Source organism: Danio rerio, chromosome 7 (genome assembly GCF_049306965.1).
Source record: "Danio rerio strain Tuebingen ecotype United States chromosome 7, GRCz12tu, whole genome shotgun sequence".
NCBI classification, from domain to species: domain Eukaryota; kingdom Metazoa; phylum Chordata; class Actinopteri; order Cypriniformes; family Danionidae; genus Danio; species Danio rerio.
This window is the reverse complement of record NC_133182.1, coordinates 72708833-72727921: the sequence shown is the minus strand read 5'-3', so window position 1 is coordinate 72727921 and position 19089 is coordinate 72708833. Positions and strand designations below refer to the sequence as shown.

The following is a 19089-nucleotide window of genomic DNA, read 5'->3' as shown; positions in this document are numbered from 1 at the left end:
TTGTCAGGTTTCTGATAAACCTGTCTGGGTTTATTCTGCGATAACAACCGACTGGATGTACATTATCCCTTACTTAGAAGCACTGTTAATACTGTTATTATGCATATTAATAATAAAAAACTGGTTTAATAATTTCAAACTGGTTGAGTAGGTTATTTTTTTTTTGTTTTGTTTTCCGCAGATATTTAGATGTAAAGTTCTTTATTTTGTATAATGAACTCTTTTCTGTTATGATGCATTCAACGGTCATTATAATTTCAAATCCTTGAAAGTTTTTAATATTTAGATTTTTTTTTAAATGTATGTGCATTTATATGTTTTTATATGTATATATGTATTTATGTTTGGTCCATTTGTGAACTGTTTACCACCAACTTACCAAGCAGGATGATTTCCGGAGTTGTCATGCCATAGTCTGATGCTCTGCAGGTCTCCCAGTGAGTAAGGGGTGGTCAGTAAAAACAGATCCACTCCTCCTCTTTCAAACACAGGCTTCTCCGGGTCAGTCAGATGATGGGGCTCACAGTCTCCCTCCATGCCCTGAACAGTCACTATAACCTGAAGAGTGGAAATGACATTATAAAGTTTGTATGGTACACTCATATTTCCTGAAGAAAAGCTTATGATGCATGCAAATGCCAACCCGTGATGAAGTGGAAGATCCCGGCCGATGCCCAGTGCTGATCTTCACCAAGTAGCAGTACTCAGCAAAAGGATCATTATCATCTAGCACAGTAACCTTTACCTTTTGGAGGATGAAACGCAGTATATCAAATATAATATACAGTTTAAGTCAAAAATATTAGCTCTCCTGTGATTTTTTTTTCTTTTTTTAGATTTCATAGATTTTAATTTTTTTCATTTCATAAATTATGTTTAACAGAGCAAGGAAATTTGTCAATCTGTGCTTTTGAAAACACTATCGGTTGGGTTTAGGAAAGGTGGAGGGTGGGGGGATCAGTCAGTCAGTCAGTCTGTCAGTCAGTCAGTCAGTCAGTCAGTCAGTCAGTCAGTCAGTCAGTCAGTCAGCCAGTCAGTCAGTCGACAGCGGCCTCTGGTGGATTTATGCAAAAAGAGCAAGCACAAATGCCACTCGCAAGAAAAATTTGAGATCTGTACAGTGGCCGCTGGTGAATTTGCGAAAACAAAACTGCAAAAAAGCTCCTGAGACAAATTTCGCGTTCTCCAGGAATGTATACAGGGGTACATATCCACAATGAGCCTGGGTTGGATGTTTTTTTTTTTCTTTTTTTAATATTTCACAGATGATGTTTAACAGAGCAAGGAAATTTTCAGTTTTCCTATTATATTTTTTCTTTTGGAGAAAGTCTTATTTGTTTTATTTTGGCTAGAATAAAAGCAGTTTTTAATTTTTTTAACACAATTTTAAGGTCAATATTATTAGCCCGATTAAGCAATTTTTTTTTCGATTTTCTACAGAACGAACAAACGTTATACAATAACTTGTCTAATTCCCCCAACTTGCCTAGTTAAGCCTTTAAATGTAACTTTAAGCTGAATACTAGTATCTTGAAGAAAATCTAGCAAGGCATTATGTACAGTCATCATGGCAAATATAAAGTATCTAGTGGATTTATGTAAGAAGAGCAGGCACGAATGGCACTCGCAAGAGAAATTTGAGATCTGTACAGTGGCCTCTGTTGGATTTGCGAAAACAAAACTGCAAAAAAGCTCCTGAGACATATTTCGCGTTCTCCAGAAATGTATACAGGGGTACATATCCACAATGAGCCTGGGTTGGATGTTTTTTTTTTCTTTTTTAAATATTTCACAGATGATGTTTAACAGAGCAAGGAAATTTTCAGTTTTCCTATTATATTTTTTCTTCTGGAGAAAGTCTTATTTGTTTTATTTTGGCTAGAATAAAAGCAGTTTTTAATTTTTTTAACACAATTTTAAGGTCAATATTATTAGCCCGATTAAGCAATTTTTTTTCGATTTTCTACAGAACGAACAAACGTTATACAATAACTTGTCTAATTCCCCCAACTTGCCTAGTTAAGCCTTTAAATGTAACTTTAAGCTGAATACTAGTATCTTGAAGAAAATCTAGCAAGGCATTATGTACAGTCATCATGGCAAATATAAAGTATCTTGTGGATTTATGTAAGAAGAGCAGGCACGAATGGCACTCGCAAGAGAAATTTGAGATCTGTACAGTGGCCTCTGTTGGATTTGCGAAAACAAAACTGCAAAAAAGCTCCTGAGACATATTTCGCGTTCTCCAGAAATGTATACAGGGGTACATATCCACAATGAGCCTGGGTTGGATGTTTTTTTTTTCTTTTTTAAATATTTCACAGATGATGTTTAACAGAGCAAGGAAATTTTCACAGTTTTCCTATAATATTTTTTTCTTCTGGAGAAAGTCTTATTTGTTTTATTTTGGCTAGAATAAAAGCAGTTTTTAATTTTTTAACACAATTTTAAGGTCAATATTATTAGCCCGATTAAGCAATTTTTTTTTCGATTTTCTACAGAACGAACCATTGTTATACAATAACTTGTCTAATTCCCCCAACTTGCCTAGTTAAGCCTTTAAATGTAACTTTAAGCTGAATACTAGTATCTTGAAGAAAATCTAGCAAGACATTACGTACAGTCATCATGGCAAATATAAAGTATCTAGTGGATTTATGTGAGAAGAGCAGGCACGAATGGCACTCGCAAGAGAAATTTGAGATCTGTACACTGGCCTCTGGTGGATTTGCGAAAACAAAACTGCAAAAAAGCTCCTGGGATGTACTTCGCGCTCTCCAGAAATGTATACAGGGGTACATATCCACAATGAGCCTGGGTTGAATGTTTAGGCTGATTTTAAAATATTACATGGGTGGCACCCAGAGACCATAAACTTAGAAAAGTTGTAGACAGACCTTGGCTTTGTCCTTTAGGTCCTTCCTACGAGCCCACGCCGCTGTCAGGATGAATGCCACAAAAATGGCACCGATAAAACACACTACTACGGGGTTCTGGGCGAAGTTGGAAAAAAGCTGAGCAGACTTGGTTGGATCTACTGTATTGGGCATGACGAAAAAACTGTTCCCGAAAAAGGTTAAATGGGTACACAGACACTGGGTAACATATGGAGTCGTTTTAGGGCCAACCTAAAAAATAAAGAAGCACAGCTAAAGCTTTCAGAGGTAAAGCCTTGTTAGTGTTTAATAAGAATGACATTAAGGAGATAGTTCACCAAAGAACCTTTTAACTCATCCTCATAAACACTTATGGGTTTCTTTCTTCTGTTGAACAAGGAAGATGATATTTTAAAGAAAGCTGAAAACCTGTAACCATTGACTTCCACAGTAGGAAAAACAAATACTATGGAAGTCAATGGATGCAGGTTTCCAGCTTTCTTCAAAATATCTTCTTTCCTCTTAAACAGAACAAAGAAACTCAAACAGATTTGAAACAAGTGAAGGGTGAGGACTGTAAACTTTAATTTCTGGGTAAACTGTCCCTTTAAGCATTGAATTGATTTAAACACACCATATCAAAATCATAGTGAAGTGACTCCAATATTAAATACATATTCTAAGAAAATTCCAACATTTCCAGACCCTAAATGCATTTAATCCTGTTGAAGGGATGCTCTGATGACACTCACCCTACAGCCGTAGTCACTCCAGTTGGCTCTGGCCTCTTCCCAGAAAATGCACTGAGCAGTAACACTTGTAACAGTTACCGAAGCATTGATAGACTTTACACCTGGAGGAACTTTAGGTCGTATGAGAAGGTTGTAAACCCCAACATCTAGGGCCAAGGCATCAGGACCCAGAACCCATGTGTACCTTTCGTCTGTGTGAGAAAAAAAGAAATAAGAAAAGTAGTAACAGGGATGGCTCGCTTCTCCATAGTGGCTCAATAATATTTACATCTGGTGACTGTGCAGGCCATGGCAGATGTTCAACTTCACTTTTGTGTCCATCAAACCACTCTGTCACCAGTCTTAGTGTGTGTATTGGTGCATTATCTTCCTAATACACGGCACAGCCTTTAGGATACAGTGTTTAAAACATTGGGTGCACATTGTCTTCCAGAATGGTTCTGTAGTCCTTGGCAGTGACCATTTAGCGCAAGTATTGGGCCTAGGGTATGTCATGATATTGCAGCCCAAATCATCACGGATGGATTCACTCTGGGCATGAAACAGTCTGGGAGGTATGTTTCTTTGGGGCTTCTCCACATCGTTACTCTTTGGGATGTGGGAGAAACAGTAAGGGTGGACTCATCAGAGAACAATACCTGTTTACCTTGTGAGTTTCCTTGCTGTGGAAGAGTAACAGTGGCTTTGTTGTTTCCTTCAGTAGGTTGACTCTGATAACCCAGAAGTACCAGCAGTGTTAAATCTTCCGACGGACTGAACTTGATGACCAGGGTAATATTGGGGGTGGTTATATTGATGACTGTAGTACTGTAGCGTCCCAGGTCTACATCCGAGGTGTCCACCGTTGAGGCATTCAACCTCGGTAAAAAGATCTGGAGATCAAGAAAACGTCTAATTGAATCCTCTTCTAATACACATTACTTATATTTATAATACATTCTCAGAAAAAAAAAATGTTAATACATTTGGCAAGTATAATGATATTTAGCAGTTAACTTACTACATTTTAACCCATTCACGTGTGGTGTATGTCTTAAAATCAGTTTGAAAAGTTATTATAAATACAGTTATTTTGGAAATGCTAGTGAGTCAGTAATTATACTCTCTGTTTTCACTTTTTTACTTCCTGTTTTAATCAGTAGGATCAGTTGGTTGGTGATTTTACCTCAATCTCCTCAGTGAGGTTTGCCACAGGAATGCCAGAGCCGTTTGTTTTGGAGAGAGACATGCTGGCCACAATACTCGAAATAGGATGACCTTCAGCCCATGGATCAATGTTATAATGTGCCATCTGTGATTAAAGAGCATATATGTTTATGTATTATGTTCATCGGATTTGAAAAATTGCAGTTAAAATGATAAAAAATTACAAAAAATATGAAGCTATTTGCAGTATACCGGTGTGTATTAATTCAGCATTAATTTCACAGAAAATGAGTTCTGAAGTCACAACAATAGAAAAACAGTCAGATATTAAACTAATACCACACAAATATGATGTTTTCATGTTTTTATTAAACAATTTTTTCTTCTGTGAAATCCACTGTAAATGACTGTATATCATATATATATATATATATATATATATATATATATATATATATATATATATATATATGTATTTTTTTTTTTTACTGCAGCTGTTAGACAAATACATTTCTCTTTAGTTGAAAATTGAGTTAATATGGAAATAACTGACTAAATTATTTAAAATTACTCTGCTTCACTAAATCTAAATCTATACCTATTTTGTCACGAAATAATTTCTCAATGTAATATTCATAAGCATACGATAAATGATAAATATTCTTTAGTAGCAAATATTATTCTGTAATATTTTCAATATTCTAAAATTATTCAGTGATAATAATAATTATATATTACTCAGCATCTCTGAATTGTATTTAAATAGAACTGATCAATTTATGTAGAGTGTTTAAGGCAAGTAAATTATAAGTAACTGTAATTAAATTACCTAATTAGTAATCCCTTAATGTTTTTGCAGCAGAAGCATGTATATACACACACACACACACATTACCTGACAACAGTTTTAGTAACAACAAATAATAACTTGACTACTAGTTGATTTGGTATCAGAAGTGGCTTAAATGAAGGGCAAAGGCCTCTAGATTAAGCTTTTTTTTTCTTTTCTTTTTTTACCAAAATATAATATGATCAAGCCTTGATTTTTAATTATTTAATTAGGAGAGTAAGGTCTGACTTTGCTTAGACAAAAGTCTTGTCACTTAACAGAAATAATGTCCAGTATAGAATATAAAGTCATGCCGCAGTGGACTCCCATGAGCTTGGAGGACTTCATCCACACATCTCTGCAATGACTCAAATCACTTATTAATAAAGTCATCTGGAATGGCAAAGAAAGTGTTCTTGCAGGACTCCCAGAGTTCATTAAGATTATTTCCTCCATCTTACCCCAGGCATGCTCAATAATGTGCATATCTGGTGACTGGGCTGGCCAATCCTGGAGCACCTTGACCTTCTTTGCTCTCAGGAACTTTGATGTGTAGGCTAAAGTATGAGGAGCGCTATCCTGCTGAAGAATTTGCCCTCTCCTGTGGTTTGTAATGTAATGGGCAGCACAAATGTCTTGATACCTCAGGCTGTTGATGTTGCCATCCACTCTGCAGATCTCTCACATGCCCCCATACTGAATGTAACCCCAAACCATGATGAGAGTCTTGAGTCCATGCGGGTTCCAGTAGGTCTTCTGCAGTATTTGTGATGATTGGGATGCAGTTCAACAGATGATTCATCAGAAAAATCGACCTTCTGCCACTTTTCCAAATTATCAACTGGAAGTCAAGGTATTATTTGTTGCTCTTATCGAACTGGGATCGATGACTAGACTTTTTTTGAGGAAGTGTATATATCAGCACAGTACAGTATTTCCTATATATTTTTTCTTCTGGAGAAAGCCTTATTTGTTTGATTTTGGCTAGAAAAAAAAGCAGTTATAACTTTTTTTAAACCGTTTTCCTCAAAAAAAAAAAAAAAAAAAAAACAACAACACATAAATAAAAAATCCTATTAAAGAACGAATACAGGCCACATAAATGATGCTTAATAAATTAATTTGATCATTTTTAGAGTTTTTTTTTTGTTTAATACACACCTTTACATCCACTGGTTCACCCACAGGCAGGATATCAGAGCCCAGGTTTGGCAGCTTGAAGCTGGCTGAACTGTTTACAACTGCGAAAGGCTCTTTCTGAAGGTTATGTGGAGATAGCCTAACCAGAGAAATAATCAAAACACCAAAAACAGGAATAATTTTTCATTAATGAAAAATATGATTTGTATTCTGATTGTCCGTACCTGTTGGCATAGATGTTAAGATTTGTAGTGCTGATGACCGCAGGCTCCTGATCAGGTGTTTTATTCGCTAGCAGGAAAGTGTGCACAGAGTCCACCGCGCTGAGCAGATAATTAGTGATGTCGCTCTGAAAGGCCAGGAGAATGCTTATGCAAATTGCCTGACTTGTTCAATATGTGTTTTAAAACATGATCACTGGTCTACACTCAAAAAATAAAGTTTGCTGTTTGTTCAAGCTACTTATTTAAAATGAGCTGAGACAGCACAGTCCTTGAGGTTTTTTTGGGACAAAAGCAGCATCCAAGAAAGGTCTAGTTCTTAAGGACCAAAGATGGGCTGAGGATCGCCATCAAATACGTGAGATACCGATCCTTCAGGCGACACTGCATTAAGAATCGTCACTTTATATAAGCGACATCACCATATGGGCTCAGGACTACTGCTCAGGGCTAGTCGATAAGCTAGTAACCAACTTTAAAAAAGATGTCAAGGTTATTTGTAAAACCTACCTCTTTGTCCCTATCAAAGGCTCCAAGAAGGTGACTAGAAGACTGTACAATGAGTGCGGCTGTGTCAGCTAGTGCAGAGATGTTACCCGGAGTCAGATCAATGGAGGTCAGGGAGCTACCAAGAACGCTTAATATTTGACCAGCATATTCCTGTGAAAAAAAAAAGAAGATGGCTCAATCAGCTGTTGTGCAGTAATTGTCATGTTCACCAGCGAACAACCACCAGATGTCGCTGGTAAACACTCACTCATAAAACTACATATCTGCCTTCTTCTGGACTACATATGCATACATGCACTTCTCCTAGACACTCACGCCTGCTCACTCATCTAGCTTGATTACATTTGCACACCTGAGGACTTTCAGAGACTGATTAACACACACTATTTAAGCCACAAATTCACCCCTTCAGTTGGCCGAGTCTTGTTCACTGTAAAGTAGCATTACAACGTGGTTTCCTTGTCTTGTTTTCCTGTTTTGAACCTAGCCTTGTTTATTTAGTTATCCTTGTCTGCCGCCTGCCTTTCGACCTCTTGATTGTTTAACTGACTACGATTCTGGATTGTCCTCACATACCTGTTTGCTCCCGTATTGACCACTGCTTGCCTGACTGTGAATAAACCTGCATATTGGATCCTACCTTCTGTTGTGGTGTTACTCCCTGTGGTTACAGTAATAGCATTCATTCATTTATTTTCCTTCTGCTTAGTCCCTTATTTATCAATGGTCACCAGAGCTGAATGAACCACTAACTATTCCGACATATTATACATTTTATGAGCGAGGCAGTGGCGCAGTAGGTAGTGCAGTCGCCTCACAGCAAGAAGGTTGCCGGGTCGCTGGTTCGAACCTCGGCTCAGTTGGCGTTTCTGTGTGGAGTTTGCATGTTCTCCCTGCCTTTCCGTGGGTTTCCTCTGGGTGCTCCAGTTTCCCCACACAGTCCAAAGACATGCGGTACAGGCTAAATTGTCCGTAGTGTATGAGTGTGTGTGTGTGTGGATGTTTCACAGAGATGGGTTGCGGCTGGAAGGGCATCCGCTGCGTAAAAAAAATTGCTGGATAAGTTGGCGGTTCATTCCACTGTGGCGACCCCAGATTAATAAAAGGTCTAAGCTGACAAGAAAATGAATGAATGGATATACATTTTATATAGCGCAGTGGTTCTCAAACTGTGGTACATGGGCTTCCGTCTAGTAGTACGCGGAGGAATTGCTGAATATTTCAAGTAAAAAAGTTAACACACTTTTAACCCTTTGACGTGTACGATAACAATGATGTGATCAGGAAATTGATAGGTTAGATTAATAGATTTAATAGGTTAAACTTTTAATTTATTTTAATTTTTCTAATGTTTGTTATGTATTCTATCATTTGAGGTTATTTTCCTTCCCATACTTGTAACGGTTGTTGGGGGTGCATCTCGTATTTTTTTATCCCAATGTTATAATTACTTGCTTATCTGACACACATAGCACTTGCATATAAAGTAAATCGTACCTCAAAGCATTTACTGGGGCACTGGCGATTTTTACTGGGGCACATGCCCTGAATCCACCAAGATGGGATGGCCAATGTAGGACTCACCTGGGCTGGCCCGCGTGGGCCCCACCTGGGCTGGCCAGGGCTGACCTTGGCTGGGGATGGCCAGTATTATTATTTATAATAATATTTTACATTTAAGTACAGCAGTTTTCTTTTAACTTTGTAAGAACAGTGCCATTTTTAATTAACTTTTAAAATCACATTTGAATTTAAACATTGACATTTTATTTGTCTTTTTTACCTGTAAGTGTGTTATTGTTCAAACTATTTCTTATGTTTAAAGTGGCTGACAATAATAGATATTCATAATAATAAGATTTAATCTGCCACAATTGTGAACTGTGCTGTAGCCGCTTAAGTAGGCCTACTATTTCAATACCAGTCATTGAGGTGGTTCTTGAGAAACAATTTTTTCTGAGGTGGTACTTGGTGAAAAAAGTTTGAGAACTACTGATATAGCGGATGCCTTTCCAGCTGCAACCCATTACTGGAAAACACACTCTCACATTCAAACACACATACACTACAGTCAATTTAGTTCATCCAATTCGCCAATAGCGCATGTCTTTGGACATCAGAGCATCCGGAGAAAACCCTGCAAACATGCAAACTCCACACAGAAACGGACCCAGCCGGGAATCGAACAAGCAACTTTTTTTGCAGTGAGGTGACTGTGCTAACCACTGAGCCTTCATGCCACCCCAGTAATAGCATTCGATCATATTTCTAATGATGATACATTCGGTCACAGAATTACCTGAGCAGCAACAGTCATTTTCCCTTCGTCTTTAACGATGTTCACCAAATCATTGGCATAAGACTGCACATCTGAGGGCTGGAGCGGTTCAGAGTCCTCTAAAAGTGAAGAGATCTGTAACAGAAGGTCTTCTTTGAACTGCAATTGGAAAATGGATATAAGGAAATAAGTATTACACATATATACAGTTCAAAAACAACACACATAATACAAAAATGTAGGACCAGATTTACTCAAGGTAATTTTTTAACTTAACTGTGCATACTGTAATTTCAAGAGTTCACGCTTAGCTTATGATTGATTATAAACCTTGCTTGGAAGGCTGTCCTGGAAGAGAGCCCTGAGCTCTTAAAGATCCTCGAGCCCAGGGTTCCCTCCCGTTTGCAAGGCATGAGGGGAGTTTGAGCTTAGGTAGATCTCGAAAACTCCCCTGCTGTAGTAGCTAATTAACAGATAGTGATTGCTCTAAAGAGATAACTACTTATTTGGAGCATGTCTATGGTGCTGATTTAGATTAGTCTATTGCGACTTCCTGATGCCTCCTATAAGTCGCTCGAGAGGCAGTGAGGGTCCTTTATATTTGTGACGCGCTGGTGGCTTTAGACAGAGACACTGAGCCCAAGATGTTATATGGAAAGACTTTATGTAACTTGAAGCATGAAAAAACAATACAGCAATTTGTGTCTTTGAATACCTGTATGGTGCCGATTATTGCGTTGGTGTGATGATTGTTGCGTGTGCCGTTGTGATACAGTTTTGCGTTGCTTGGTTTGCGCTGCTGTTTGCGTGGCTGTTTGCGTGGCTGTTTGCGCTGCTGTTTGCGTGGCTGTTTGCGGTCAACAAAAAATACGGCTACCCCACTCTCCTTCTCTCCTTCCACCTGTGTGATTGTGCACGCGCTTTATATGTTCGAGCAGGTGCCAGTTATGCCCACGTGACCAAAACATAAAACGTCACTGTGAAACTCAAACCAATCAGTATACAAATAAACATTATAATTAAATGAAAAGTAATATGGCTCCTATACACCAGCCCCTAATTATTAGATCACCACATAATAATTATCCAAAATTACAGATAGGAGACATAAATCAAACACACAAAAGTTCAACTGTAAAGTCCAACAGTAAAATGTCCATACTTTTCTTCTTTGTCTCCTAATGGCAAAATCCACAAAAAAGCAAAAAAAATAATCCACAAAAGGCATTATCAAAAAAAAAAGAAAATAATTTAACTGTAGTTCAAATTTAATCAAACTCAGCCTCCTGCAGCAAGCAGACCTTGGTAATAGGTCTTTCCAAACAGCTGGTTTTTGTTTTAATCCGTACTTGACGGACAAATCCTCTTCGGTCTGGGAAGGTTTGGATCACTCGACCTGTTGGCCAAGAATTTCTAGGAGCTGTGCTGTCCATAATGATCACAAGATCTCCCACAACGAGGTTCCTCTTAACTCCAATCCATCTCTGACGCTCCTGTAGCTGAGGTAAGTATTCCTTAACCCATCTCTTCCAGAATAGATCGGACATGTATTGTACCTGTTTCCACCTCCTAAGTGCATACATGTCTGTCGGTTGGAACAACCCTGGGGGTAATGATGGTGAAGTCTTTAACAGCAACAAGTGGTTTGGAGTTAGTGCTTCCAGGTCATTTGGATCCATGGAAGCCTTGGTGATTGGACGGCTGTTGATGATGGCTTCAATCTCACAGAGCACTGTGTGAAGACCTTCTTCATCCAGGTTTTGCACCTTAAACATTGAATTAAGGACTTTACGCACTGATCTTATTAACCTCTCCCATGATCCTCCATGATGAGAGCCAGCCGGTGGGTTAAAACTCCATCTGATTCCCTTCTGCAGCAAAAGATCATTGATCTGCCCCTGGTTCCACTGTTTAATAGCAGCTTTCAACTCATGTTCTGCACCTACAAAATTAGTTCCGTTATCTGAACGGATCTCTCGCACCTGTCCCCTTCTGGAAATGAAACGCCTGAGTGCATTAATGAATGAGTCCGTATCCAATGATGGAGCAACCTCAAGGTGTACAGCTCTGATGGCAAGACAGGTAAATATAACCCCATACCGCTTTACCATGCTCCTTCGGCTCTTAACCTCAAAAGGTCCAAAATAGTCCACTCCCACTCGAGTAAATGGTGGTTCATCTGGGACTATTCTTTCGTGTGGCAAGTCTGCCATTTGCTGGTAAACTGGCAGAGCATTTAGACGGCGACAGACGATGCATTTGGACAGTACTTTCCTTATGGCTACACTGACACCAGTTATCCAGTACTTCTCCCTCAATTTGGACAGCATATGGTTCCGTCCACCATGCCCCACTTCCTGATGGATATGTCTCAGCAAGAGTTCTGAAATGTGAAGATCTTTTGTTAATATTATAGGGTGTTTAACTTCCACAGGCATAGCCAACCTACAGAGACGACCACCAACTCTCAGGATTCCATCTTGCAGCTGTGGACAGAGTTTATGGAGGTGACTGGATATTTTAATACGTTGCCCTTTCTCCAGACTGGCTAGCTCTTCAGGAAATCTCTGTCCCTGACAGAATTTAATGATGGCAAGCTCAGCCCGGTCCAAGTCCTCCACTGTAAGTTTACTGCTTGTCCTTTTAAAATAATCAATCTCCTCTGCCACGGAGGAGCTCTGCTGTGCATTGTTGTCAGACTGTACAACGGTCTGATGAAAATGCCTTGTTTCCTTTAAACAAGACATGAGCCAGTCCTTGATCCTCAAGAACCATGCTACGGATTTCTTAAGGCGTGTCCAGGAAGAAAAATACTTGATCAGGTAAGTGACTGGATCTTCTTTGAGTTGTGTAACGTTTGTTGCAGCAACATTTTTGACCTCGGGGTCTTCAGATGAAAGGTAGTTGACGTCCTCCTTGTTTACAGGCCACTCACTCTCCGGATGTAAAAGAAAGTGAGGCCCTGACACCCATGTAGTGTTTTGAATAAACACATCCACCTTAACACCTCTAGATGCCATATCAGCTGGATTGCTTGCAGTGTCCACATACCTCCACTGCTCAGGACTGGAAACTTTCAGGATTTGAGAGACCCGATTAGAAACGAAAACTTTGAATCGTGAGGTTTCATTTCGGATGTATTTGAGCACAGATGTACTGTCTGTCCAAAACACAGAATCCAAAAGATCCATATGCATCTCTTTCCTCCAAAGAATGTCCATGCGACTGGCCATGGTAGCAGCAATAAGCTCCATTCTAGGGATGGTTACGGATTTTAACGGAGCCACTCTTGCCTTCCCCATGATGAAAGCACTGTGCATTACTGAATGCTGGTTCTTCAGCAACAGGTAAGACACTGTTCCATACCCATCCTGACTGGCATCACTAAAATGGTGTAACTGGGCTGTAACAACATCTCCAAAGCATGATGGTTTCACACATCGGTCCACCTTAAACACATCCAACAAATGCAGCTGCTGCAGCCATTTCAGCCAATCCTTTGACACGGACTCCGGCACAGTGTCATCCCAGCCAATTTCTCTCCTGCACAAATCTCTCAGAATTTTCTTTGCTGTTAAAATGACAGGGCTTAGCATTCCCAGAGGGTCATAAATTGAACTGATAGTAGAGAGAATTCCTCTTCTGGTGAGTGGTCTATCCTTTAGTACAATCTTGAACTTAAAACAGTCTGATTTTATGCACCATTCCAAACCCAGCACTCTCTCCACAGGTAATGAATCCAACTCCATGTTTAACCGTTCCATGCCTCTTGCTCTGTGACTTTCAGGGATAGCTTCCAATACACCAGGCCTGTTGGTTATCCATTTTGTGAGGGAAAACCCACCCCTGGCACACAGAGAAACCAGCTCCTGGTAAAGTGACACTGCTTCCTTCTCTGTAACAACTGACACAAGGCAGTCATCTACATAAAAAGAGTTCAATAATTTGTCTACTGCATTCTCACTGTAGTGACATCCATAATCCTCTGCACACCTTCTGAGGGCATAATTGGCACAACTAGGTGATGATGCTGCCCCAAACAAATGCACCTTCATACGGTATTCAACAGGTTGCTGTTCCACATCTCCATTAGGCCACCAAAGAAACCTAAGCAGGTCTGAGTAATCCGAAGAGACCCGTACCTGGTAAAACATGGATTCAACATCAGCCATGATTACTACTGGTTCCTTTCTAAAACGAGTCATGACTCCTATCAAAGAACTCGTAAGATCTGGGCCCTGTAAGAGCTGAGCATTCAACGATGTTCCTTGATAACTCGCTGCACAGTCAAACACAACTCTCATCTTTCCCTTGGTGGGATGAAACACTCCATGGTGTGGTATATACCATACCTTTCCATCACTGCGGTCTAGTTCCTCTACAGGCACCTTCTCAGCATAATCTTTAAGAAGCAGATCATTCATAAAGTTGTTATATTCAGCATGAAATAATGAATCTTTCTGAAACCTCCTTTTCAGATGATGCAAACGCTGTTCGACAATGTTCTTGTTTTTTGGCATGCTGACGTCAATGCTCCTTAATGGTAATGCAATTTGGTAGTGCCCATTCACATGTTTTACTGAATTACTCACTAGTTCTAGGAATTTTTGATCTTCTCTTGACATACCAGCATAATCATCGAGACGGTTTTCAGGGAAGTCAGTTTTAAACTGTTGGTGCCAAATCTCATCCAGATTTACAGCTGACACTCTATTAACCATTACCAGGGGCTGTTTCCAGTTAACCCTTTCTCCACTGTCTCCCATCAGTGGTCCATTAACAGTCCAGCCCAACATGGTTCTAATGGCATATGGTCCATCATTTACACTGCTTACCACTTGTAATGGTTCCAGTGCTTTAGGGACATTGGTTCCTATCAGGAGTTCTATTTCGGAATCGATCTGAGGTAAATGAATGTGTTTTAAGTAAGACCATCTTTTAATATCCCTATTAGTTGGAATATTTCCTCGGTGCACTGGCATGGACTCTTGTGTATAAACTTTTGGCAGCTCAAGAAAACGATCTCCTTCCAGAGCTGCAACCTCCAAACCAGATATAATGTTGCTACTCACAACCTTCTCCTGCCCCATGGTTCGTAGAAGAATACGCCCCTTCCTTCCTGTAAGGTGAAGCTTGTGCATCAAGTTCTCTGTACAAAACACTGCAGTGCTCCCTTGGTCCAAAAATGCATAGGTATTAATAATTTTGCTTCCTTTATTAGATTTTACCTGAACCGGTACTATGGGTAGCTTGCAGTCCTCATCTCCAGCCCCTGTAAGACCACTTGACACCAGCATGTTGTCAACAGGCACCACTGTGTTCCTCTCAGTCTGCTCAGTAACATGTGCAGGTTCCCTATGAAGTACTGTAGGATGCTTAAGGTTACACTTTGAACAGGAAATCCTTTTACGGCAATTTTTACTGATGTGTCCTCCTGTACACAAACAGCCAAAACATATACCATTTTCCCTCAAGAAGCCTATCTTCTTCTCGTGTACCATCTTCCCCAGCTGTACACACATATCTAGGGTGTGTCCTCCTCCACAGCACATACACACTTTCTTATCTGTTGTTATAATTTCCTTCCTTTTCTTTTCAGACTGACATTTACTTTCCACAGCGCCCACACTGGTCGCAAAGCTGATTCCTTTGTTTCCTGATCGATATTGTGACTTAAGTTTGTTCATTCCTTTATTTCCACTTACTGATGTAGTGTCTTGTATGTTACCAAACACCGGATCTGTGAGTATTTTCACTTGCTTCTCAATGAAATCAGCAATGTCTTTGAACTTAACTCTCTGGTTATTTCTTTCCTGCAGCTCACAAACCTGGCTCCTCCATCGATCTCTGAGTTTATATGGAAGTTTTTTAATAATACACAACATATTAGAAGGCATGTCTAAGTCATGAAGATACTGCACATCCTCCATTGCATTACAACAGCCTCTGAGAAAGAAACTGAAATCCTGCAGAGCCTTCACATCCTCGGTTTTAATTGGAGACCATAAAAGGGCTTTGTCCATATAAGCAGAGGCCACTTTCTGTTCGTCCCCAAACTGTTCCTTCAACAAAGTTTTTGCTTTCAAATATCCTCGATCTGGATTCATATAATGACAGCTCCCCACAAGTGCTTTAGCATGGCCCCTTGTATATTGCTCCAAGAAATACAAACGGTCACAGTTGTCATTTATATTTTTCTCAATACCATTCTCAAAAGCTCTAATAAAAGAGTGGTATTTCAGTGGGTCACCATCAAATATGGGTATTTCTCTTTTTGGTAAAGCTGAAAGCCCCTGTTGCTGCATCAACAGTGTTGTTACCTCATTCTGTTTCTTCATGAGACCAAGAACACAATTTTTGGTTTCCGAATCCATGAAAATATTTGTATTGAAATCATGTGGTCCTTGTGAATCTTGCATGTCGAAAGAATTCAGGCGGTTTTGCGAAAATGGTGGGTCAATGATGTTTGATGGAGTTATATTGTCCAACACTGGAGTAAGCTTGACTTTGGGTTTAGCTCCTAAATATCTCTCCTTATTTGAATCTGATGGAATAAATTCACCTGCATCAACATTGAGTGGTTGTTTAGACTGTTTTGCCACATAAGAGTTCATCCCATCTGAAACATTTGATGTCAGTATCACACTTGTTGTTGTACTGTGTGTTTTGAGAACCTCAAGTTTTGCCTGTTCTCCTGCAATTTCAGCATCCAGTTGCAATCTTTCTTTCCTTTTACGCAACTTTTCCTCCTCTTCTTCCAGTGCATGTCTTTCTTCTAATAATTTTTTCTTCATGGCTAAAGCAGCCAACTCAGCTTGGGCTTTTAAACGTGCAGATGAGGTTGAAGAATGTTTTGGCAGTGATGATTTGTTACAGCTTATGTTTGAGACACTATCACGTGGATTAATTTCATCCTCATTTTCAACTTCATTTGATTTTGCAGAAATCACATTTTCGTTCATTTCTGTTGCATTCTGTGAAACACCCTGGGTTTGCTCAGTTTCACTGATCCATTGCTCAGTTTGGTTTTGAAACACACTGCTGTAATTCATTATGCTTAAAAACCATTCCTTTTGTTTAAGAAATTCATCCTCAGGAAGTAATGGCATAAGTTCATCATGTGCATTAACAGCACTCTCACACATTGTGTTTAAAGTCATTAAACATTGCTTTATTTGAAGGATGTTTGCCTTTTGTTTCATATATTCTTTCATTCTTGGTATCAACCCTTTGATTTTATCAACAGCACGTTTACGTTCACATTGCAATCTCTCAATTTTATTCAGCAAGGCCTTTTGAGTGAGTTTGCTTTCCCTTTTCTTTCCCATCTCTTCAAGCGAGCACGGGGTACCACCAGTTTGACTCATAGTGACTCTTTTGATTCAGTGTTCAGTGAATCACAACATCCAAACACAATGCAACGTTTGAACACGCTCAAACGATTCGATTCAATTCAACAGCAGTTCATTTTCCTTCCAAACAACATCACGGCATCACACAAACAAGCCGCAAAGTGCAGACTTCCTACAGACACCAAAGTAAGTCGCGCGACCTCGCGCATCCGATTTGCATTCCAAACAACTTTAACATGCACCAATGCCAACCAGATTCCTCATCCACACATATATCCACAGATAAACTTATCTGTCCTATGAAAACGAACACATGACGTGGCCCATTTGGTTTGCAATCGCATCACTTACTTGGCGTCTTCCTGATTCGTCTTTGCGCTGATTTTGCGAGCGATGATTTTCCTGATAAGATGCCGTTTTTTGTTGACAAAATATTGCGACTTCCTGATGCCTCCTATAAGTCGCTCGAGAGGCAGTGAGGGTCCTTTATATTTGTGACGCGCTGGTGGCTTTAGACAGAGACACTGAGCCCAAGATGTTATATGGAAAGACTTTATGTAACTTGAAGCATGAAAAAACAATACAGCAATTTGTGTCTTTGAATACCTGTATGGTGCCGATTATTGCGTTGGTGTGATGATTGTTGCGTGTGCCGTTGTGATACAGTTTTGCGTTGCTTGGTTTGCGCTGCTGTTTGCGTGGCTGTTTGCGTGGCTGTTTGCGCTGCTGTTTGCGTGGCTGTTTGCGGTCAACAAAAAATACGGCTACCCCACTCTCCTTCTCTCCTTCCACCTGTGTGATTGTGCACGCGCTTTATATGTTCGAGCAGGTGCCAGTTATGCCCACGTGACCAAAACATAAAACGTCACTGTGAAACTCAAACCAATCAGTATACAAATAAACATTATAATTAAATGAAAAGTAATATGGCTCCTATATAGTCAATTAACTTAAGTTGCATGTTTTTTGGATGGTGGAAGGAAACCGGGGAAACCCGGGGGAAACCCACGTGAGCATGGGGAGAACGTGTAAACTCCGCACAGAAATGTCGGCTGGCTTGGTAAGGACTAGAACCAGTGACATTCTTGCTGTAAGGCAACAGTGCTAACCACTGAGCCACCGTGCCACCCATCTAAGAAAGGAGGAGGAGTAAGAGTGGAAGAGGGGATTCTTCCAAACGAATATATCTGTTATATGGAACTTAGGGTATTTATAGTGGCTTAAGAATCTCTTGATTGGTGAATCATGAATTGAATAATGTGGGATCTGCCGCAAGCAATCATAAGCACATGATCCTCTCAAATATTTTTTACCAATAAACTTCACTTATGCAACTAGCCTTATTGCATTTGCATTAAATAAATGATGCAAAATGTTTTGCTAAGATTTAGTGTGGGCATTTTACTCTTTTTTTTTTTTTTTTTGCACCATTGTTATTGTAGTGTCCTAATTGTACAACAGGGCTTTGTTCTGTAGACTATCAAAAAAATATTGCTTAAGAGGGCTAATAATACTGACCTTAAAAAACTTAAACTTAAAGAACTACTTTTATTCAAGCCGAAATAAAACAAATAAGACTTTCTCCAGAAGAAAAAATATTATCAGAATTACTATTAAAATGTCTTTGCTCTATTGAATATCACTTGAGAAATATTTGAAAAACAATTGTTCTGCCCTCACTCCGGCGTCTCTCTTGTCAAAGTTAGACAGACAGATAAACTCTTTCCATCACGTGAGATTGTGGGAGAATGCTGCTTTATTCCATGCCACATTGAGTATGTTGAAACAGAGTGACACTATGTAAAAAGATGTACATAAAATGAGCTATCGTTTTCTATGTACATAACAATAATATCTGAGATAGAATATAAATACAAACAGATAATAAACTGACAGACAATGCTTCTACAGATGATCACAGGATGAGTGGATTGGAAGTGTATTCTTGTAGGGTGTTCTTTTTAAATGAGGCAAATAACTGATTC

At 39.4% G+C, this 19089-nt stretch overlaps 1 protein-coding gene across 7 annotated transcripts in view; it reads right to left on the bottom strand.

Moving 5' to 3' along the window:
* The window catches only part of pkd1l2b (polycystic kidney disease 1 like 2b), a 57267-nt gene that overhangs the window by 21658 nt on the left and 16520 nt on the right, over positions 1-19089 (bottom strand). For 3 of the 7 annotated variants that reach the window (XM_021478036.2, XM_073907502.1, XM_073907501.1), the window contains 10 exons: positions 9774-9911; positions 7475-7624; positions 6968-7092; positions 6765-6882; positions 4794-4919; positions 4275-4500; positions 3629-3819; positions 2898-3128; positions 644-745; positions 380-558 (listed from right to left, as the gene is read on the bottom strand). In XM_021478036.2, coding sequence (XP_021333711.1) covers positions 380-558; positions 644-745; positions 2898-3128; positions 3629-3819; positions 4275-4500; positions 4794-4919; positions 6765-6882; positions 6968-7092; positions 7475-7624; positions 9774-9911 — 1586 coding nt within the window. Of the gene's footprint in view, positions 1-379; positions 559-643; positions 746-2897; positions 3129-3628; positions 3820-4274; positions 4501-4793; positions 4920-6764; positions 6883-6967; positions 7093-7474; positions 7625-9773; positions 9912-10467; positions 10702-17455; positions 17945-19089 lie in introns of those variants that run through there. The other 4 variants (XR_012382812.1, XM_073907503.1, XM_073907505.1 and 1 more) reach the window with 3 other exon arrangements.